This window comes from Zonotrichia leucophrys, chromosome 6 (genome assembly GCF_028769735.1).
Source record: "Zonotrichia leucophrys gambelii isolate GWCS_2022_RI chromosome 6, RI_Zleu_2.0, whole genome shotgun sequence".
Classification (NCBI taxonomy): domain Eukaryota; kingdom Metazoa; phylum Chordata; class Aves; order Passeriformes; family Passerellidae; genus Zonotrichia; species Zonotrichia leucophrys.
The window spans coordinates 17,829,515-17,853,830 of record NC_088176.1 but is presented as its reverse complement, the minus strand read 5'-3'; the positions used below and the strand labels follow the sequence as shown (position 1 = coordinate 17,853,830).

General features: G+C 42.0%; 1 protein-coding gene across 6 annotated transcripts in view; it reads right to left on the bottom strand.

Annotated features, from left to right (window-relative positions):
• Positions 1-24,316, bottom strand: part of ARHGAP22 (Rho GTPase activating protein 22) — a 117,211-nt gene that overhangs the window by 31,582 nt on the left and 61,313 nt on the right. For 4 of the 6 annotated variants that reach the window (XM_064716302.1, XM_064716304.1, XM_064716307.1 and 1 more), the window contains one exon: positions 3,420-3,596. In XM_064716302.1, coding sequence (XP_064572372.1) covers positions 3,420-3,596 — 177 coding nt within the window. Of the gene's footprint in view, positions 1-3,419; positions 3,597-20,816; positions 20,903-24,316 lie in introns of those variants that run through there. The other 2 variants (XM_064716305.1, XM_064716303.1) reach the window with 2 other exon arrangements.

Below are 24,316 nucleotides of genomic sequence, written 5' to 3'. Positions count from 1 at the left end.
AATTTATCACAGAGGTATGAAGGATCATAGAAAACAGTTTGAATCAGCCTCTGTCAGAATGTGCTCCAAAACTCACTTTTATCAAGTCACTGTGACTAACTTCTTTCTTAACGACAATCAAAATGTATGGAGTACTCTCAAATCTCAGTTTGCACAATCTTCTGCTCTAAATGAGATGTACTAGACCCAGGAATTCAGGAGCCTGAAACTCAAGGAAACTTGTTAGAAATTATTTTCCCTATAAACAAGACAGCTCTTCTTCAAAAGACTTAGGAACTCGACAATTTTATTGTAAGGCCACATTTGAAGAGTATTTCAAAGAAAACATTCCATACAGCTTTTAAACCTGACTGTGTCTTCTATCAGTAATTTGTGAACCTCAGCTGCTTTGGGCAGTTTTCTGTTTTATTTTAAGAAGCCTTTGCTGTTCACCTTTAAGCACAGTTCATAAGCACTCATCAACATAAGAAGGTACCCTCAACCCTTTTTTATTTATGTTTCTTCAATACATCAGCAAAGATTAAAGTGTGGTTAAGCCACTCCTTTTATCTTGGCATAATTCATTTTTACACCATATCAACCTTCTCCAGGGCTGGATATTTACATATTAATAATAAAGCCTGCTTTTTAACTCCTCCCTTTAGCTTAATATATTAAAAAGTGTTGATAGATAAGACTTAGCTTTCAAATAGTGGTGATGGCAAAGCAGAGTTCAAATTATTCCATTAAAATAGAGACAGCTATGTTTATTCTCCTCCCAAATTTGATTTAAGCTGGAATTTCACTCAGAGAAACTGTCCTGCTCTGATTATGATGGAGAAGGTGTAAGTTTGATCATTTCCCCAAATTGGCTAAAAAACATTTGGGAAAAACAGTTTGAATATCTTTACTGTTTCCCAGTCACTGGCATTCCCACACATTCTTTCTGAAGTGCAAAGAAACTGAGGATGCAGCTCCTCAGTGGTTTCTTTAAGCCAATTTGTGTGTGGGTTGCAGGCAGAATGAAGCAGCCTGCCCCTCTCCACGCCACCGTGTATCCCCAGTGGAATTACTGGTGCTGCAGCTGCTTGGTTGGAAAGGCCAAGGAATGAATCTACCTACAAACTCATCCTCCCCACCTTTTACTTCCTGCCAGGTCGTTTCCTATGGCACAACTCACAGCACCGGTGCCAGCAGAAGGCAGCGTGGTGGGACACAGCTGCTGGGGGCAGGAGACCCCTCCTGACAGGAGCTGGTGCTTGGCCAGCTCAGAGAAGTGGCCACAACGAAAGGATCTGTGCTTGCAGCTTGGACTGCAAAGCAGGCACGGTCAAGCTAGCTTCAGGCTAAGTATTTGAGTGTTAGGGCAGAGAGTTCAGGCCAGACTGACTGCCCAGCATGTACCCATGTCCTTGGCCAGTTTTTATCCACAGATAGAGAAAAAACATTGATACACAACTGCAATTCTTTCCAACTCTGCAAACTCCAGTGCTTCCCTTCTACAGTGCTTAAGCTGGCTCTCACCAACAGCCAGAGCAGCCTTTACTGACTTTGATCACTGAACCACATCTAGTCTGCAGGATGTGAAAATAGCAACAAACTGAAGCTCCTGTATTCCCCCCTGCACTAATCTCCCCTGTGCTGCCTGGCTTCCACATTCTCATTATTTAATATTTTTTGATGCCTCATAAAGCTCCAGTTCCTGGAATTAATGTAAGAGTATGTGCCTCATTTAAAGAAAAGACCAAAGTATTATTTGACTGCTTTGCAGAGAAATTCAAAGGTAATAAAATTAGCCAGTTAATCAGGACAATACTAGTCCCATAAAGAAACAAAAAATCACCCCAGGAAATCCATCACTACCTTTATGCCATTTTCATGCTTCTGTTTTTAAAATATTATTATTTTAAATTATTTATTATTTTAATACTTGAAGATATTTGTTTTGAAACTACTTCAAGAGATGGACAAAACATAAGCAAAACATGAAGCCAAATTTGCACTGATACCAGCAGTGCTGACAATATCATGCCCTAAAGATGGCTATTGCTAGAGAGTGCACCCTTTGTCATGACAGAATTTCTCCTTTTTCCTCAGAGTATTTCTTGAATGTTCATTGCAAAGTTGCAAAATACGCACCATAACATCAACTACAAACAGCTACAGAAATACCAGCTCTGAGATTTCTGATGGAGGATCTGTACTGACCTCAGTTTAAAAGACCCTTCACTGTGGACTGGAATTCAGAAGGGAAGCAAAGGAAGCACATCCTCATGTTTGAGAGGAAATTCTGGTAGCACAGTTTTCTACTAGCAAAGAGGGCTTTTTCTGCCCACAGCACAACAGCATCACACATAACCTCAGATCAGACACAAGCTAATTTTTGTACCTACATCTTCTCTGCTAAGTGAAAGAAGGACCTTGGAAAGAACTGCATCAGTAGAGATTGTATCTCCTCCAGATAAATGAAGTGCTGTTACCAGAGAACCCAAATTTCAAGAGTCATTTAAAAAAAAAAAAAAAAACAAAAAAAACCCCAAAAAACCCCAAACCCAGGACAAAAGTTATTAACAAACACTGGGTCTCAGTACATCAAGGTCACTTTTTTCCCCCTAGATCCCAGGAAAACTAGTAACTTCATTTCAGCAGGAGTAATTGTATTACCTAACCCTTATCTGTCCCTTTTTTATCTGTACCTCTCACGAGAGGCTTACAGCACTGTCTGCACATGACACCACTGTTTGCATGCACTCCATCAGCAGTACCCAAGCCACTTCAAAGCAGCGTCCAGTACCAGCCCTGCAGCTGCTGTCACCAACACCAAACCCAGAAGAAGACATCTGTGAATCCTTGTTCTATGCAAAACCAGGAAAACAACTCCTACCTAGTCTACTGACTGGAGAATTTGAAGATTGTGGTAGAATATCAACAATGAAAGTCTGGATGTTTTGTTGATTTTAACTACAGGGATTGTCAACAGCTGTATTACCCTACAGGTGTTCACTCAGCCTGACCCTCTTCTTCCTCAGGCTGCATCCCCAGTGAGGCCAGTGGAAGCTTTGCCTTCTCAGCTGGGCCCTACATTAACTAAAGTTTTGCTGTCTCTGGCTGTATGGATGTTCAAGATGGGCATCTGCTTCATGGAAGAAAATTGAGATAACTGGACAGAATCCTTCATTCCCATAAGGTCCACTGAATATTTTGCTGTAAAGAATTGAATACTGACAGTAGTATGTTTGTTACTACCACCCCTTTCTGAGATAGTTATACACTGTGGATGTGCACTCTCATTGCTGTCCATCCCCTACAAAAAAAAAAAAAATTAAAAAATCAACCCCATCCCTTGCTTCAAAACACTTCAGACAATCAGGAGCTTATCTAGACATCTCAATGATTTTACAATGTAACACATATCCTAGTATCACAAGAATATGCTTTACCTTGAGGCAAATGTTTTAATTTATGTGCATGTGAGCTATTTGCAATACCTCCACCAAATGGAGCCCATATAACCCGTCGGATGGCTTTCACCCAATCTTCCATTTCATTCTGGGAATTAGCCATGAGCAGGAAAGCCTCATGATTGGCAGGCATCTTTTCCCGGTCCCCTGCACCACCTGAAAGACAGAACACAAATCTCTTTTAGCATCCTGTTTAAAAGAGAGCAACCAAAGTTTAACACTGCCAAAAATCTCAGTCAAAATAATTAAATTACTATTTTAATTGAGCAGTTTTACAGACAATTCCTGCAGATGTGCTGTGGCACCCACAGAACACAGGTTGATAGAAGATCAAAGAACAAGTGCAAAATATGCATTTCCAGTGTGGGGAACCTGGAGATGTTGTATCTACTGTGTCAGCAATAAGAAAAATAAAAGCACAGGCCGTAAGACTCTATAGCAAAATTAAGAAATTAATTCCACATACCTGTGCTGAGGTATTGAGAGATTTTTATCCAAAAGAGGGACCAAGTGGAGTGTAAAATATTTTAAAATGCTTCAAATGTAGAAGTCACAAGATCGTCCACTTTCCCCAAGTCTCTGGGATATTTATAGTCTCAATACAGAGAAAGAGACCCATTATGACTTTGGATCCAATTTAGAAGAAAGTTAAGAGCTGGGGATATGATTCTGACTCTTCCACTTGATGTAAGAATTTTAGGAGCTATTAATGTTGGTGTGCAGAAAAGCACTGACCAGAATATCAAATTCACTCAAGCTGTCACAAAAACCTGTTCCTTGTGGATACTTCAATACTCGAAACATTTTGACCCTGCTTTTCCTGTTTCATTTTTAGGTCAGCACTCACTCCAACAATTTAAATCTTCCCCTCACCCTTTATTTTATGTTCCAGAGCTGGATACAACCTAGTGAGTGCCACATAAACACATAAAAGCCTTATTAGAAGAGCCTCTGTATGAAAAGGCTGCTGATCCTGTCCAACTCAGCAGCTGCATCCCCAGCAGCCTGGAGCTTCCCCATCACCATGGAAACTGCCTTTGGCTGTGCTGCGCAGATAACATCTGAGCCGTGTGTCACTGTCATTTCCACGCTTTCATGGCTCTCAGCACCTCCTGGCAGGCTGAGGCTGCCAGCCTGTGCTGAGCAGCTGAGATTGCCTGCCCGTGGAATTCAGAGATAAGGGCAGAATGACGGTATGCTGTGGTTTCTGCAGAGCTGATTTGCCATACACAGAACACGCGCTTCTTAAATCCTTGCTAATCTGGGGAAAGAAGCAAGCTGGGAGCTGCCTGCAAGCCAAGGAAGTACTTTTTCTTGCTATTGTTTTCTTGCCTTGACACACTCATGGAACATTTATTGATTTGCAAAGCAGAAGTGGTAAAATGAGATGCTTTGGGAAGTATTTTGTGGTTCTCCGAAAAGCAATTCACTAAACTGGGAAACTGAGGCAGTCTTTCAGTAAAGGAGAAACAGCAGCCACCAGGGACTAGCTGTACAGCTTAAGAAACAAAAGCCATGATGCTTTTTCCCCACGTGTACCCAAATCCTCTTGGACAGTCTCCCGTTTTTTGATTTACTGAATTATTCATATTCCTTAAGGTATATGAGAGCACAGCTCTCTAGCTCAAGGCTAGGTGCAGGCATCTGAACAGATCAATGTCCCCCCATCTTCCACTGCAGGGATGACATGCTTCATCCTCTGCATACAAAACTGCCTGTGCAGGGAACCGCAGCCTGTGGAATTCCTGTCACTGCTAAATCTTTTTTTCCAGCATCTCAGCCTCATGGTGAATGCAGAGGTTGTGAAGTCGAATTCTTGCACCTTGCCCAGCTGACCTACTGACACACCCTTTCCCATAATCAAATGTTTCACAGGAGATACAATGGAAAGGGGCTTTCCACAGCCCTCAATACACATCAGAAATGGGTTTCAGGATGTGGCATTTGGCACATAGGTGGCCTGAGCTCAAGTTAGGCCACCATTCCTCAAAGGAATGAAACAGCCTCAAAAGGACATTTACTGTATGGGTCCCACCACCAGCAAACGACTGAGTTTGGTCAAGAGTAAAATCCATCTTGTTCTTAATGTTTAAAGGGATCAGCTGAGATCTTGCCCACCCAAGCCATGAAGTGCAATAAGAGACCAGAAGCTTGTCAAAAACTGAATTGATCAAAAACTGTAATTTCAGTGGAATTAGCTGCACTAACCCATACAAAGATTGCTATAAGAAGCACAATAGGCAGAGGATGATGATTTACTGGACTTCTGCAAAACCGGCATCAACATCTTCCCAAGGAATTACTGTACCAGCTGACTACAACTCCCCTTCCCCTAAGATGCTACTTTGGACCAGCCAGCTGCTTTCTAAACCTTCAGAGACAGTTTTCATGCAAGCATTTAGGGGAAAAATATAAAAACATTTATACTTCTATTTGTGTCTGCAAATAGCAAAAACTGGATGGGAAAAACAGATTTCTGTACACACCAGACCTGAGATTCTGCCAAAGACTACATATAGTTCCTCCATGTTTGGCTTTCCTTACTGTAACTTGAAATAGGAGCAAGGCCATGACCCCACAATCTGCCTGTGGGAGAGTCAGTAGTGCTAGACATGTAAGTACAAGCAAATGAAAGCAACTCCACATACGAAGGCCAGTTTAGAAAAAAGAAATAAGCACTTTGGAATTGCTTATGTTAGCATAATGTGACTATCCAGTGGCAGAGCATGGAGACCCATCTGTAAACATTTTTCTTTTTAGTAACATTTTACTCATATTTCTTTGTACACTCGGCTGGTTACTTCCACCACATCCTTGAGGCATCAAGCAGAAAAAATAGGGGTTTCTAAAAGGCAGAGTTCAGACACATCTCTCTCTATACTGTTGTGACATTCAACAGCTTTTCAGTGTTGGTAGTCACAAGAATGAGAAACAGCCTATTCAAACACCTAGATCTTCTTAAAAAAACCCTAAAAAACTCAACAGCCTCCACAGACAAATAAACAGCCCAGGGAAACAATGTTACAAGAAACTTCTTTGAAGTCTAGAATTTTACCTGAAATTCACAGATCCTATCATGAATTTCAGGTTTGAATTGGAAACACAGCACTCCATCAATTCAAACACACTCGACTTTAGGAATTGTTTTAGAAAACAATTTCAAAGCTTCCTGCCCAGAAACACTTGGAGACAGAATTTTAGTTTCGCCTCTCATATGAGTTTGAACTTGATGAAATTCATATTTAGCTACTGAATTCACACCTCTTCTCTGCCACTAAGGGAGCTCCAGGCCGTTGTCACTCATCTTTAATCAAGCTCCCATATAAACAGGACTGGGCCTCAGAGACAAACCCTGAGTAGCTCAGGATTGCCATGGGCAGACATTCCAGTCCTTTTGCCCAAATCTACTTTAATCTCCAGACCAAAGACAAAATAAAACTGTCTGCAAACACAAACAGAGTGAAAGTGTGTCAAAAGATGTGGCAGGAACAGGGGTCTTAACTCTGGGGATGAACAGTCCACTGCTTTAGCATTAGCCTATGACCAGGGGACCCTGTATTCAGTTGCCTGCTGCAGCCTTGCTGTGAATGCTGGACAGGATGCACTGGATTCCATCCTTATCCACAAACAAGTTGGCAGCTTGTTTTTCCTCTCATCCAGGTGTACAGAAACTGAACAACCTGAAGAGTGAAAAAACTGAAACAAACTGAACAACCCTGTCAGCATACACAGTGCATGTAAGAGCCTTGAAGGATTAAGAGACTTGTTTGGTTGTTGCTCCCCATCAAAAGGGCTGCAGGTCCTAGCTGACCTGAATGCTTTGCTGCCCTTGTCCCAAGGTACCTTTGCCAAAGTGCTTTGCCCACCCTGGTAGGTACCTTAGCCTGGGGGAGCAGTTTAGCTCCAGGCCCCAGCTGCAGTGCACAAATGCTCTCTCCTCTCCAGGACCAGACTAACTCAAGCTAGCAGAACTGCTCTCCCCTGCCTCCACTCATGGTTCCTTCATTTCATATGGCCTGGGAGCCATCACCTGCCAATGGCAGCAGTCACCTCAGAGTAATGTCCACCTCCCAGTCCTTAGATGTGATCCTCCTTTCAGCTTTCCCCCCATGCCCCACAAAAGGGAAGGTCAAATCCAAAAACACTGGGACTAAATCTTGCTAAAGATGAGATGGGGTGCTGCAACAGCAGCAGGGGTCACCATCTACTCTTCAAGGCCCTGTTTACTGAAAATTCTTTTTTGACCATCCTTAGACACGTAAGCATTCACTGGAACATGCAAAACATAAGATATCATTTTGTCATATTTACTCATCCTGTCCTGTGTTCCTGTTCAAAGAACCTGCAACAGACAGGCTGCATCTCTGCCTTCATACAGCCCTTTCCAATAAGGAAAAGCTTGAATGCTTTTGTTTGCCTTGAACCTCATTCACTCAAGCTTAACCTTCTTAAGATCACTTGTGAAGCCAAGCCTTAGATCCCCTTTGTCCCATGGAAAAGAAATTCAGAGGGAACAGACTGGACTTCTGCATGGGGGATGAGACTGCCCCATTGCATGTAAAAGGAGGAACTTTCATGTTCTCAAGCAAAGCTGTTGTTGAGTTCTGAAGTTAGCATCTTCTTTCTTTGCTTCGGCAACTTCTTTTACTTGCACCTCCTCCCTCTGGTTTGCCTTTCACCCATTTCTTACATCATTTCTCTTACTGATGTGCTTGTGTATTGTCCTTACATGAGAAGCTACCCACTGCAGTAGCTTGTGTAGGTGTACACAGCGCCCTGTTTGTGTTTGCAGTGTTTGTTGGGTGTTTGCAGTGTTTGTTGGGTGTTTGCAGGGCTTTGGTGTGGACAGCAGCGCTGTCAGCAGTGGTTCCAGCGGGGGCTGAGCAGTAGCTCCGGGCGGGATGGGGAGGGTGCCTGGCGGGAACACGGCCCAGCTGCCGTGTCTGCCCTCAGAGCTGCAGCACGTAGCGACAGGAAGCCTCTGGCTGCAGACAAGCAGCAACAAAGGTCTTGACAAATGGTCAAAAACTAGCACTCACTGCCAAAAAGAACAACTGCCATGATTCATCTCCCCTGACCTGGTCTTTGTGATTGACTTTAAGGTGAGTATCAGAATTTGGGGCTCAAAGATCACCCTGATAATGAAAGAAGGTGAAAAATGAGGAGATGAATTCTGTCAAGAAAGATGGCAGCTCTGTTAGAGGGAATCTTTCTTTGCACAGCAGGGAAAAAAACTCAGAGAAAACCAATCTTGATCTTTAGATGAAGAGACTAAAGAAATATCAATGAGCAAGCAAAAGTTCATTAAGAATGCTTTGAATAGACACTTGAAACCTGATTTCATTTCTTCAGTCTTCTTACCTTTGATTCCAGCTAATGTTGAACCTCTACCCTGAGCACTTTCCACCCCAACCAAAGGTTTCCATGAGGCTGAATGCTACCCTGTCTATTACAGCTGAATCCTGGGCTAACCTGCCACCAGCATCAGTTTAAACTTCTCTGCTTTTTTTTTTCTGAATTATCATTTAATAAAAGGGGAAATTTTCTGTGAATATGCAACTCATCTGGAAATGGTCCATTTAGGCTGCCTGAGAACAGAAAAAACAGCAAGCAAAATTTGAAGTAGCCAAGGAGTAAGACAAAAAACAAGGAAAACCGGGGGTTTCCCAGGAGGGGTATTATTTATGAGTAATTAAACAGTACAGTAAACAGTGATGTGTATTTGCCATGATTTTTTTTTTTTGTATCTGTCCATCTATCCCCACCCACCCATCTATTTATATATGGAATATATGAGTTGGAAGTTGATTTGGAGCTGATGCATGATCGTATTTTAAAAGGCATACAAAACTAAGAAAAAACAAGGCACAAGAATTTAGTGTCATGTGGAGTGCAAATTAAAGAAACAAGCTTTGAATCAAAATACATTCACTGTGTCACAGTTCCAATGGACAACATAATCACATTTTTTTCTAAAGAAACAGACACCTTTGTAGGTGAAAGGTGCTTCATTTCCACAGTTTGGAAGGAGCTTAGAGGGATTTTAGCATTCAACATTCATTTGGTTGTGTCAATGAGAAAAAGGAAATCTTAAATACCCTTTATTGTAATGAGGAAGTTCAGCTCAAACTGACACAATTCACATTTTCGTAGGGCAGGATTTACAAGCATGCACTAAAATCTCATTGACTTCTCAGTCAAATATTAAATGTATAATTTCCTTAAGCACTTTTTATTTCACCAAGTTCCTTGGTAGCTCCAAGCAGAATTTGATCAAATTTTCCAAGTCAAAAATCACTGCAGAGGATTTTGATAGTCTGTAAATGGTTTTTTGATACCATATTTTAGAACTCATCCCAGAGAATAAAGTAAAAGCCTGCAAACATTCTAAAGCCACTGCCATCTATTAAGCAATCCAAAAGCCCTGTGATCTCTTCTCCCCTCCCATGCCTTCTGTGGTTTCAGAAGCCATTAAACTGCTTTAAAAATGCACCAACAAAGAGATGAGACCTCAGAGCTGTGGTTTCTTATGCAAAAACATCTGACAAGATTTAACATGAACTGAGTCACTAATGAAGCTTCTCTGTACTGGTTCATGGCCTACAGAAAACCCATATAAACCTAAGGCTAGTGATCTGTGTCAGTTGTCAGTTTCAAATGTAGGATTACTGAAACTATATGAAAGAAATGAGATTAAACTAAATCTTTGACCTGTTATACATAAAACCTGTGTCTGGTTAGCTTGACTCTCCTGCCTGCAGATGTCTTTCTTGATAATGCATGTGACCTTATAACTCTGGACTTTTATCTACTAATTAAAGTGAAGAACTGCTTAAGACTACCAACCACTTCAAATAAAGCAATGCTTGGAAATAAACAGAGCCCTTATTCCAGGTAGGCCAAATGCTAGGAAAGTGATGTCACACTCCAGGAACCACAGCAAGCAGGAAAAAAATGATGCAAGGTAAGAGGAAGAGAGAAAATAACTTCAAGTACTCTTCAAGAAAAATAAGTAGAATTGCACACAAGCTTCACCTTGAACTTCTGCTTGTAAAACCTGCTTACATGAGTTCAGTGCTGTGTAATGAGTCTAATTGAGCTGATTTTTCCTTAATGTGCTTTATCTGCCCTTGTCTGAACTTCTCAAAGTTTCAATAAAAAAGGCACAGTCATTCTTAAGTTATATTTCTGGCATTAAAAACATATTTATGGTACAAGTACACCCATGCTCTCACATCTCCCTGTTTCCAGTTATTTGCAATTTTAGACAAGCGAGTACCACTGTGCTGCCTGGGATGTGCTGCTCACTGTGGCCACAAAGTACAGCTCAGGGGCTGAAGTGACTCACAGTGGAGGAAAGGCCACTTCTACTGCAGCAGCCCAATATTTATAGTTCAGATGAGCCCAGCATAACATGCAACTAAGTACATTTCTTTCAAGGATGCAGCATCTCCCTCGTACCAGCACAGCTCAGGCACCAATCCCTCCCCCTTCTGCCCACTCCTATTTTGCTCCATGAAAGGAACAGACATTAACAATGGTCACACTGCCTCCCCAAATACAGGGGCTTCAGGAGCTTGTGAAATGTGCCCCCAACACCATACAGTATCCCTATAAACAAGCTGTATTTTAACTGCTTTGTTATCAGCTTCTACTAGCTAGCAGCAAGGGATGAAAACTTTATAATATGGTCACAGCTAGTTTAGGAGGCCAGCAAGGAGGATTGCAAAGAGGAGTCAATCAGCAATAATGAACATGAGCAACAACTACTACACCAGCAGCTCCTAGGAGCTGCACGACACCACCCTTGTGGTGATTTGCATGTTCCATCCCAAGTGAGAATTCCAGAGTACCAATATTCTAATCACATCCAAAGATGCCTCAGGAGTTAGACTACCTTAAACCCTTCTGGCTCTTGACTCAAATAATGGTTCCTGGTAGGAGGTTACTGTGGAGACTGAGCGTGTTCAATTCAAAGCCTGCATCATATCAGCGACCTCTTAGGTGGAGCTCTCACTGTGCAAGGGCACTTTCACTGCCTCTTACAGCAGTACCTACTGACAAAGCAGACAAATTTAGGGTATAGGGCTGCCTCCACCAATGCTAATACTGCTTTCCTTGCCAGAGCTCCCAATGGAAAAGAATCTGAAAGTGTTGGGAGCCTGGGCATAGTTGCAGTTCATCTTCCTCTATTCACATAGAGTTGTGCTTCAGAACTCACAAACCTTTCCTTCAGAATCTGACATGTCACCAGCTCTCAGGGAGCTGTTCACTTCATCATCTGTCCATGTTAGAATGATAAAATATTGGAACTAAATACCAATATCAAAAAACTTCTACCCCTCTCTACAGGTGTGCTGGAGGGGCAAGGGAGAACAAAGTAATTTCATCCCCTAATGGAAGAAGACCTTGTGATGGCAAGAGTATATAACAAGGGGAGCAAGACATTTTTTTCCCCAGCACATTCTGCTGACAGCCTTGTACCAACAGCAGGCTGCTTTCCCTTACTCTCCTTTCTTCCATTCCAGAAATGGAACCCTCACTGCCTTTCCTCAGCAAATTTCAGACCTAGAGGGTTACAATGAGCCCAGACCTTTACGGTGATGGTGTGGAACTGCCTGGACTATGTCCTTACAGTCATTTTGCTGACCTCTGATTTGAAAGGAGAGGAAATCAATTATTTCTCAGGCCAGCAGAAGCCACACACTCACAAGGAGGCAATTTAGGCCACCTGGCAGGAGCGGTGTGTCTGTCCCTACAAGGCAGGAGGCATCTAAATTAAGTCAACTTAATTTGAGGGTACAAAAATGAAACTACAAATATAAGTATGAAAGACTCAGAAAATAGTAGCACAGTGCAAAACAGGCCATATGGTTCCACATGGTTCTCCAAAGCAGCAAGTACTCAACACTTCTGAAGAATGTATCAAATTATGTATTCCAACTGTGGTTATGTTTACATGCTATTATAAGGGAGGAAATTCCTTCCTGACCAAAGATGATGATACTTCATGCTTTGAAAAATCTGAATGAAAATGACTGGATAATTTTTATGCATTACCATGCAACCACAAGTAATTTTCTAATTCTCATAAATTCCTTCAAATCTTTGACACCAAAACAAAAAGTTGACAAAAATTTTATGTTCTGACAAGAAGTTTTTTACCATAACACCAGAATAGTGAATTCTTATCTGTTTTTTAAATAATTTCATATTAGAGAGATAATATCCAACTTCTGCACCCTTTCTGAACTGTTATGCTCACTTTTGTCAGGTCTGCTCCATGACAGGAACGAAGTGGGTCATGCCTTCTGAATGCATCTCTCTACAACCGCCTTCTCCCTCCACCTTGCCCCTCATATGCCTATTTTTTCTTTCTCCTGCACTTAATCCACCATGAAACCAAAGACATCCTCACTGTATTTTTAAAAGACTACAAGTCTCCCATCTTAGCCAATGCTCTGAGCCTTGAGCTAAGGAGAACCGTAAAGAAGCCATCCACTGGTAAAGCCTAGGCTGCAGATGCCAGAGCTTCTAGCTGGGCCTGTAAAGACTCTGATTCTCTGTAGACTGAATACAGAGTACGGCAGAAATTCAAGCCAACCAATTACGAACATTATTATCTTCTTTAGTAAAGTAACTGAAGCTTTACAAGCACAGTTTTGGCAGCAGCAAATTAATGGACTATCATTAAGGACTCAACAGTTGCAGACTTTGTTTTTACAAAAAACGAAGCCATTTGTCACATTAACACAGAAAAAGGACTGAAATGCCAAAGCATATATACTGTAGGCCTTTGGCAAAACTCTGACAAGTCTGAGGAAACCCTTGCCAATGCTAATGATGAGACAATGCAGATGGAAGTTCTGCTGATCCACATCCAAACTTAGGAGCTCAGGGATATTCTGATCAAGTCTGCAGACTTGTTACAGTTTGCACAGACTAACAGTTTTACAGCATCCTCCTCCTGTATCTGGCTAAGCACTGAGTGACCAATAAACCTTCTAAGCATGACTGTAGCACGCAGCATTCTTCACTGTCACAACAAGACTCCTTGGGAAAATGTGGGAAGTACACACTTGTCACTCAGAACACAACTCTGGATGGCTAAAGGACTCCAGACTGGGCAGTGAAAAAAGCTGGGCCCCTTTATTAACAAGGGAAAATAAAAGAATTTCCACAAAGGAGTACAGAAAGGAAGCAAATGCTCAGCAGACATTACAACTTACAGGAACCTGCCCCAAAAGTCCTGAAGGCTAACACAGGTATGTACAGCAACCAAGTATAATAAAGCAACTTCCTCCTGGTGTGAGAGCATATTTGCTGCATGGATGACCACACTGGGCAGCCAAACTCTGTAACTACACCCCAGTTATCCCCAGAGCAAGAAACATTGCACATGCAGTTTACATATGGCCAGTTTAAGACCCACATACTCCAGGGAAACCCAGCCATCAATGCATTTTATGATGTTCAAATGCAGAAGCTGAAGTTCTTATTCCAAAGAACCGAAAAGCCTTACTCAATGCTTGTTGTGATATACTACTTAAATGGAAATGCCAGCATTGCTATTTGAGCAGATTCTGCCAGTGGTATGAACAACATAAATTAAATCTAATTACACAGATTTAGGCCACAGAGAACTAGAACTTGCATGAGACCAGCAGAATATCGCTCTCACTATTTGGAATGCCCTCTATAGGCAATATATTTGTTTATTTTTAAGCTTATAGAAGCAGAAAGCCCATTTTGAAAATGCTGACAAATGTTGGGCTGCTGCACAGATTCACTGAACCTGGCTGGTCCACTAAGAAAAATGCAAGGAGGAAACAGGGCACACGTATCTGCCTTGTGAGCCTCCTCTCTCTCCTCACCCTGCTCCTTTCTCCAGGGCACAGAGCTGTATGCAGCCATTGCAGGCAGAATGTGTTATAAGAATTTGTCTTTCTAGTCAAAGGCAGAATAACAGCCAGAAAGCAGGATCTGCTCAGCCAATGACAGGGCATGTATTAAAAATCCTTCCAGCTTCCGTTTCAAAACAAAGAAATCTTGATAAGCCTGAAGGCAGCAGCTGCTGCCAGCAGCATGCAGCCGGCCTTACCTTGGGGACACCTGCTGAGCTGCTGCCTCTTTAATATTACATTAAAACAGCAGCTTTGCAAATAATGAATTATGGATCTAGAGTGAGCTGTGGAACACAGGGGGCTGGGAGGACACGGTTCGGAAATCGAAGAACCATTTGGGTTAATGGTCTGCAAGGCTGGGAAAAAAAAATTACTGATGGCTTCATGATTTGTCAGAGCCCCAGTCAGGCATCAGAAGGAATGAAGGGAGCATAGCAAGTGCTCCCTACACTTCCCTTCTACATTTTTAAATTAAGAGCAATCAGATGAGTTTGAAAATCCCTAAAAGGGGATATAAATCTAAAACACAGAGAAAAATAAAAGGGCTATAAGCTTGTATGGCTTGTGACCACAGCCAGTTTCAGTGTTCTAGCATTAAAGACACAGAAGGTTCCACTGTATCAGGTTCTTTATTTAAATGGTTCATACTGTGAAAGCAGAAACCCAAGACAGCAGTAAACTATTGTCTTCAAAGCCTGGTCTCTGCCAGTTACCTCTAGTGAAAACTCAGTCCATGGTCTCTGAAGCAAATCTGCAAGCACTTGTCAAACACACACAGCTTCTCCAGCCTTCCAGAGAGGTTTTAATTCTCTTGTTTAATTTAAGATCACCAGTTAGGTGATCTGGATGCCTAATTGTGAAAGCACTACATGCTTGTAATGATCATAATGAAGGGGCATATTTCTAAATGCACAGCCCAGCACTTGCAAGCCTCAAATGCTCCTGTTTGTAGATATTCTACTCCTGTATATGAGTCTAAATATGAGGAAGGCTGGTTCTCAGGAAGCCAACAGTAGAAAGAACTCTTTATACCATACTCCTTATCCTAAGATGAACTTCATCTAGTCCAGTTATGTTACTGTTCTGTCCAATTAAAAACATCCAACACAGCTTGGATGGCCTTTTTCAAATATGGAATAGTCACACAACAGTAACTGCAAACCAATCATAAGTATATGAAAGCAAAAGTGATGTTTTCAGTGTATGCTTTAGCTATTAACAAATAAATTAAAGTAGTTAAAAAACTATTCTCCATTGCTGGAATATGCTTTTCACATAGAATTAAATATAAGTGTTCTGGGAGAACAGGCACAGAGACTGAAACTACTTTCCCAGGTTATATTGTGCATCAGTGGGAAAGATGCCTTGTCCGTATTTAACAAAAACCAAAAAAATCCTTTGAATGCCACAATGAGAAAGTTCTACACACCAGTGGAGAACTGAGATACAATCAATGATTTCCAGTATGACATTGGCTATCAGCTAGCAGAGTCACAATGAAAAACACAGCCACCACAACCAGGCACTTGGATTAACCAAACATGGATTCTCACAAAGCAAGGAATACTGTTTAGAGGGTTGGTTGCATGGAACTGCAAAGGCAGGGCCAGCCCCAGAAAGCAGAGAGCAAAGAATGAAAGGAAAAGAGCTGAATAGCATGAAGCTTGTTCTCCCAGCACAGGACAGGAGAGGAAAGGAGGCCATTTCCTCACCAAATCAGCGCACTCAAAACGGGAAAGCCACCTAGGAAATTAGGAGTGTACTGTGTCTCACAAAGCTGCTCCTTCGCTCAGCAGCTCCAGAGGCTGCCTGGCACCTCCTCTCTCTGGAGAGCTCTAACTGGTGAGCTGAAGCCACTGCTCTGTCACAGAGTGCACGTGGGTCACTGAGAGCGGCGCAGTGCTGGCCAGCTCTGCCTCCAGAGCACTACCATCCCTGGCAGCACTGGCCTCTCTGAATCCCAAAGCCCTGTGGAGACAGTGGCCCAGGTCCCACAGAAGCCTAGATACTGATGGGATAAATCCCCAGTTCCACTCAGATTTCAGTACTGATGAGGGAGATTGGCACCAGAGCCACATGGCTTTGCGAGTCATTTACTGAACAACAGACATGTCTCTGTGGTGTCCTGCCAGCTCCTTTCACATCTCCCAGCCCATGGAGTCCAGCACACATTTCCTGGGGGCTCCAACAACTCAAAACAGCCAAGTGTACAGTCAGGATCCAGACTGTTTGTGGACTCATCCTCTACACCCAAGCACCTTGCTTTGATCTCAGATACCACCTCAGGGTATCACCATTGCATGCTTTCACCTTTCTGCACCCCAAGCCTATGGAATGAATTCATTTGTAGGGATTTTTAAGACTGATTTCTAGTCAACAAAACAGTCCTAGTAAATAACACACCAGTTCAAGAAGTAAGAATTATCCAGGCCCTTTTCTGCCTCGTCATGAGGCTTTCGTTCTACTTTCTGAACTGGAGCATCCACCAGGTAAGTGCAATAAAGAGTTTAATAAAACACAAAGGATTAGGGTCACATAGCTTGGGCTTCAGAGTTGAAATAGAAGTCACAGACCACCACAATTTCCAGGTCCATCTAACAATGAATCTATCTAAGCTCCTCTTTCTCTCCACTAACACTGCTATATAGTTACTGCTAAACTAGAGTTACATACTTGGGCTAACTGCATAAAGTATTAACAAAAAAGCAAACTCACAGTGGCCCCTCTTCAACATGACTGCCATGGATGCAGAGCATCCTTATTTCCAGTCCTCTACCTTTTTTTTTCTCCCATAGTGTTGTATGGGGTAAACGCTTCCTTTTGCCAGGACAGCCATTCTCAACTTTCATAATGAATATAAAACCATCCACCCTGTGAGCACACCAGAGCAGGAAAGAATCAGGCACAGACAAAGTGAAGCAGAAGAGGTATCAGAGCTCAGGCTCAAATCATGCCATTAGCATGACCAGCCTTGGAGGTCCCCAGAGACAGAACCTTTAAGAATACTGAAAGCAAAGCTGAAAGTCTTGTAGGTCGACATCATGCAAAAATGATGTCATTGTCAGCCATCAAATATCCTGAGGTTGCAGGGCATGGGCTGCTCTTCTCAGGCAGCAGCCAGCTGCCCCCCTCCCTCCCAGGAGTGGCAGCCACATCCCTTGTCTGCTGCACATGGCATTTTCCCCGCAGTTCCGTTTGCTGAACACAAAGGGTGAGCCCACAACATTAAAGCACACTCCCCTCCTTTGAAGTTTAGGTTGTTTGGCTTGCCTGGCTACAAACTAAAACTGCACCTTAATCATCCAGCTTTGAAGTCCTGTAAATCTACAGCTGCAGAAAAGTAAGGACCACTTGGCAATAAAACATTCATTATTAAATTCTTTTGAATTAAAGTGGAAAAGGTTTTCCTGAAGCTGAAACTTTCTTTTTTGCCCACTAGAAATGAAGACATGAGTGAAAAATTGACAATGACTTGCCAGATCAGAGGCCAATATGACTAGATGACATTTTATAGCTCTGTTTTGAATAGTATTGAGCCAGTGCTCAGGAAATGGCCAAAGAAAACAAACAAAAAAAATATTGGAAAAAGACATGAGAAAATGGAAGGTTTTGACAACAGGCTGCAGAGGTTAATAAAGAGTTTCATTGTTTTGATGCCTTAAATAAGGTGTGTGTGTGGATGTAACTGATAGGAGTTTGATTGAGGTTAAAGTGATAATAGGGAAAAATAAAGGAATTTTAGAGAGATTAACATACCCTCTGTTACACATGCAGCAGAATCTGTCATTGCTGCATGTGTAACAGAGGGTATGAGTAGGGTAAGGCTGTGTGACCAAATGAGACCTACAGGAATTCTCCACAGGCCCAAGAGCCTGCATGGCAAGGGATATACAGCAAGACAGAACACTACTCTGCCGTGGGTGTTTCATTTCAGGCATGTCTGGAAACTCTTGCAGCTTCCACAAAAACAAGTAGAGAATTAATTCAAAACACAGTGTGGCCTGGCCTGGAATACTAGTGAGGAGATAAAATGGTGCATTGTGAGAATAAATCTCACTTGGAAAGAAACAGGCCTCAGCTACAACCTGGTATAAAAGAGCTAAGCCACAAAATCCTGCACTTCCTGGGATTTCAGGCTTTGGAGAATCAGCTTCCAGTTCTCATCTCTGCTGACCACTTCTTGTATTAATCTAGGCAAGTTCCCTCTCAAGGCTGAACCAGGAGCATTTACCTGGGAGTTTTGTTTCCCATTTGGCCATGAACTTGTCCATAGCCCAGCTTCTGTCCCTAGACCATCTGAACCTGTGGCAAAGATACCACAGATCTTACACTAATCTCACTGCTCCTGATGGTTTGCTCCTTCCCTGTTCAGAGACACAGAGAACAGCAAGGTCAGAACCACTGGACCCTGTGGCTGCTACAGTTTTTATGCAACCACATTTTGATGCTATGCCTAGGGCACTCTAATCATTTAGCGCCTTTGAACAACCACATTTACTTACTGGGAAGGATGTCCTTACTCAGATGACAGTAAAACCCTCTGCAAATGAAGTGCTTTCTGAAAGGGAGTTAAAGGGGATTGCCTTAAGTGACTGGATGGAAAGTGGCTCAAAAGCTGTCAGGAGTCCAGCTTCTTCAAAGCAAGATTAGCGACAGACTGACACTGAACAGCTCATGGAGAAGCTCAGCTACCTCAGCATTTCCCACTCAGACACACACTGATTTAGCACTGCCCTTCCCACACTGTCCTGGAAGCAAGAAGAGAAAAGACAGCACAGAGCATAGAGGGCACCAGAAGGAATCAAGAGTCCCTACCCTGCAAGTGAGCCTGATTCAGGAGATGTTCTGGACAGTTTGATGGATTTTGCAGATCACATAGCTTTTGGCAGAAACAGGCTCCAAAAGGGAACACCCTCAGTTCAGCTGGCTGACAGTTTTCCTGTTGGTAGTGACTCACTAAGCCTTACCTCTCCTGGCTGCACCGCCAGCCCCTCCCTGCAATGCACACACAGGTAGGGCAGGCACCTTTCCCCAGCCCCTGCCTAGAAACACATTCCTACTGCGGCCCATACCATAAGGGAATGAAGCCCTGGACAGCTGGGTGCCCCCAGGAGATGAGCAAAAATCATCCTATTCCACCTTGCAAAGTGGCATTTATATGCACACATGTACAACAAAACTCTGAAAACTAATTTTTCACAATCAAATTAATAATCCAGATATAATACTTTTTTCCTTCTTTTTAATAGAAGCTTTACTGACATGATTCTATCCTTAGGAATTTCTGAATTATTGTGTAAATTTATGTACATGTGTACACATTTCAAACAACAAAACACCAAATAGTTGGAAGCAGCATCTACAGGTCAGCTTAACTAATTATCACATCTCAACTGCTACATTCTTGTACAATCCTATTTTAAAATGGCAACTCAGAAAAAAACAAAAAGCCAATGCAAATTTGTTTTCTTTAACTTTTTTCCAAAACATTTTCCTCATCTGTACACCAGTGATGAAAACCTATACAATTCCCATTTGCATGTATCCCTTAGAAAAAATTAATATGCAAACAAGGAATTTGAGAAATGCACTTATTAAGTAAACACCAACATTCATAAATGCCATGTAATATATATAAAACTAGCCAGGTGAGTAAGCCATATTCCTCAGATCCTGTGGAACTAACGCATGTCCCAGACACACGAAATCACTGCCATTTGTTTTTATGCAAACCCTGCTTCTGGACTGCTGGCTGAACAACAAATGTCACAATGAAGACACATGCAAAGGAAGAAAATAATTTACAATCAATGTGTGTATTGGGACTTTACTACACTGTCAATTTCTACAATGCTAGAGGCAGATTGCTCTCACAAAGAGTTTTGGATGCACCTGGAGAAAAATCAGTATTTCCTGAATAAGCCCACACAGCAATTCACAAAGTGAACCTCATAACAGCAAGCTGAAAAATCTCTGTGGAGTCATGCACACAGGTACCCCTACACAGGAGAGATGCTAAGAGGAAATGAGCTGTTCCTTCACTAAGTATAATTTATTTTATTATTTCAGTGTAGATTGAAAATAAAATGTTCCTTCTGCACAAAAGAGACAAAAAATAGAGGACCATTACTCAGCTGCCTACCTCAACTTATCTGTAAAAACAAACACACATATTCTCTGTTGCTCTTTGGTTCTGCATCAGGGATTCCATCCCCGTGCAAAACACATGCTCCATGTTTAAAGAGTTAAACATCCTCTCGCTTAGTCGGCTTTTCTGAATGTAAAATGCAAGATAATAACATACACTGTATCTTGAACCACAACTGCACACAGCCTAACAAAACCCCCAGTGCTAAACGACAAGCAGCATGAATAGATCCATTCCCACTGCTTGTTAATTCAAAATAAATCCTTTACTGTGATTTAAAGCAAAACAGACAACACTAAACACATCAAAAATATCACTACTTACCCTTTCGGAGACACTTGCTTTTCTTAAGATATTTGGCAGTAAAAAACGGCATGGCTGCAACACTGAGGTTTCAGCCAAAGCTGACCTTTTATTATCAAGTGCTAAGAGCAAAATGAACGGACCAAAGAGAGAAAGCAAATTATTATACCAGATCTTTAAAATGCTCAGAGATGAGCAAAGGGAATTCAGAGTGGGATAAAGTATGTCAAGTTGCACGGTGGGGATTGCAGATATCTTTCTGCTCATTAGCACTGCTGTTCGAGTTATTTAAAGTGTGCTCGGGGGAAATGAGGACAATTTCCATGACAATATGTACAGTATCATATAAGGAGGAAGCATTTTTTTCAGGCAGAACTTCTGCATTACTCAGCTGCTACAGACACATATGTTGAAAAGAAAAAAAAAAAAACCCAACAGGTTTGGATAGCGTAAAAAACCTGATTCTATTAACCAGTCCTTGTCCTGAGTAGAAAATGTAGCACTATAAATCTCCTGTCATGTCTCTGGGTTATCTCTTCATTTCCTCCTTAGGCACTTCTGGCTATCTCCTTATTTCCACTTAGGCACAACAAAATTTGCTCCACAATATTTTGATTCCAGACACTCACACCACTACCCCATGCCTCAGTTTCCCTGCTTTTCAAATGGGGCAACAGTGTGGCAGTGCTTTTATTTAAACAAAAAAAGAATCTTTGAGACTCTTGGGCACTGGGTAATATGAGAAGAACCAGGGCTTAGCCCCATTGCTTTGTCCCATATGATTACTGCTGTTTATTTCCCCTTAGTCCACCATGCTGCTCCTAAAAATCTTTTGCTCTTATTCAATCAAGATGACCTGATTTTGAAATTCAGTCTTATTTCTGTTGCTTCTGCTGCCTCTCTGGAGTGTTTAAGGCAGTTTGGTACTGACTTCCTATCTTTTTAATTCCATACAGTTGGGATTGACATTTATGGCAATGACATTTATCAGTGTTTGCCTCCTTCTAGTCACCTACCTCTAAATTCACTCAACCACGGCATATTGGTTGGACAGGAAACACCTCATTCCTTGGAATATAAAGGACAATGCCAGAAATTTGACTACCCAGTCTTGTGCATACTAATGTTTCTATGCTTCAAGTCCTTCTATGTGTAATGACCCAAAGATGGAATTTACCCTTTTAAAGTTCATGGATTTATAGAAAATTCATAAATAGAAATAATCCATACTTCCAGTGGTGCTTTAGCTCTTGGCTTTTACTGATTCCAGTCTTTGGGTTACTGCCAAGTCATCAGTGCACTGAGATACAAGGAAGCAGCTACTTGTCAGCAAGGGAAAATGTTTTGTAATCCATAACCATTAACCCACTGACTGGATCTGAAGTCAGCTTTCCAGACTGGCAAAGGAAATGATCCAAAGGAAACCAGTATTAGTCTCGTAAGGTAAAAGAATATACAACACATTAATGAAGACTGTAAAAACCAGGGCTGCACTTCACAAGATATGGAGCTCCTAGCTGTGCCTTTTCTTGAACCATTTGTTGTCAGCACAGAAAAATATTAAGTTTTTTAGGAAAGACAAATTTTATGCTCAAGAAAAATCCATTCAGCAAGCCATCTGAAAAACTTCACCACAGTTTAGAATTCATAAATGCCACGATATTCAATAGGATATCATTGTTCTTGCATCTGTAACATCACATACACACAAAAAAAAAAACCCTGAACCAAACACCCCAACAACTGTCTGCTCTTTCATTAGATTTGAAATCAGCTGACAAGCTTTCAGGCATAAATAATTCTTTCACAGCACACCTCAAGCTAAGGTCATGTTAACTTGATATTGTAAAATCCCATGTGGTTCTTCAGCATGTATGGAGCAGAGAGGAACAGTAGAAAGCAAAGAGATGAGAAAAGAGTCCCTATGAGTCAGTGACACAGGCAGCTGCCATCTGTGAACCACTGCAGGCTGTGGGTTGGACTTGGGGAATGTACAGCATCACAAAAGGAGGAAGCATTTTTTCAGGTAGAAATTCTGCATTACTCAGCTGCCACAGCAACAGATCACCTTGGAATGGGGGCCCTTGGAGATGGCCCAGTCTACATCATATTTAATCTGGAAACACTGCCTGATCTTGTGTCATCAAAAACCCCCCTCAGATATTCCCCCAGATTCAACATAATTTATGGCTTCACAAATCTTTCCATGGATATCTGGAAATATCTGGGGGTGGGGGCCATTTCCAGCACATTCCTTCTAGCAGACCCTAAACAAAAATTTGCTGTAGAATCTAGTTATTTTGAAGGAGAAGTTAAACAGCCAAGATAAACTCTGAGTGAATTCCTAAACCTCATGACACTTCCTCGTGCTATCACTGTGTGGTACATGGGAGAAGATGTCATGCCCAAACAGCCCTCAAAACACCAGCTTCCTCTTTGCCAGCAAACATGTCCCACATTCAGTGACACACCACACTGGAGTTCCTGATGAACTAAGTCTGCCTTTTTGCACTCAGCAAATTTAAAAAAAAAAACCCAAAACCCAACCAGTAAAAACCACAGCACAACCACAAGGGAACTCCCTTCTCTGCCAGTTTAACACAAGGTCAAACACAGACTAATGCAGTAATCCCTCCCAGCTGCCTGAGATCCTGGCCCCTTAATGACCTTGCACAAACCCCTGGTGCTTTTAACTCCAGTACCTGCATTCTGCCTCATTTCCAGCCCTCTCTGCCCTTGGAGCTAAAAACGGAGGTTGCCCTCCTGTTAGACTTGCAATTTCCAGGGAGAACTTTGAACTTTTGTAAACAAACATTTGTATCTCTCACCCAGGGCCATGAAACACAGGATCTCTCTCTACCCCTCCCCACCTCCTACCACCACAGCCTACTCTGAGAAACCCTAAGAATTTGTATCATCATGACGAGACAACGGTTTATTCTTTATCCTCTGGCACTCTTCTCTTGCTCAGGGATAGCTTTCCTTAATCAGCTCTCCAAACAGATTGAAATCAGGTAAAAATTTCCATCCTGACAAAAATCTGCAGACACCAAGAATAGAATGAATTGGAACCAAACCATCAAATGCTATCATTCACCCACTATTAAGACTGCTTCCTTTAGTAATGCTTTTAGAAAGGACTAGATACAACTGAGACTGCAAGAAATCGAAATTTTTCTGCTATGTATCATTGTACTAAAACCACATTACCATACAATTAGTGGGCTTCTCCCCTTTTATTCATCCTCCTTCCTCCAACTTCAGATCCCAGTTCAGAGAGACTGACTTGGGAGTGCACAGAGCACAACCTTTACTATTGGCAGCAGGCTAGGTAGTGTGGAGAAAAGCACCCATGGCTCTTCATTACTGCATTTTCTGAACACATTTCAGTATCAGGTTTCAAGACACTTTACTGAAAGACAACATCATCTTCTCCATCTTGCAGATGGGAACTGGAGAAAGGGACTGTGACTTCTGTATAACCACCACACAAAAAAGGGAACAACAGGGAGATTTTTCTG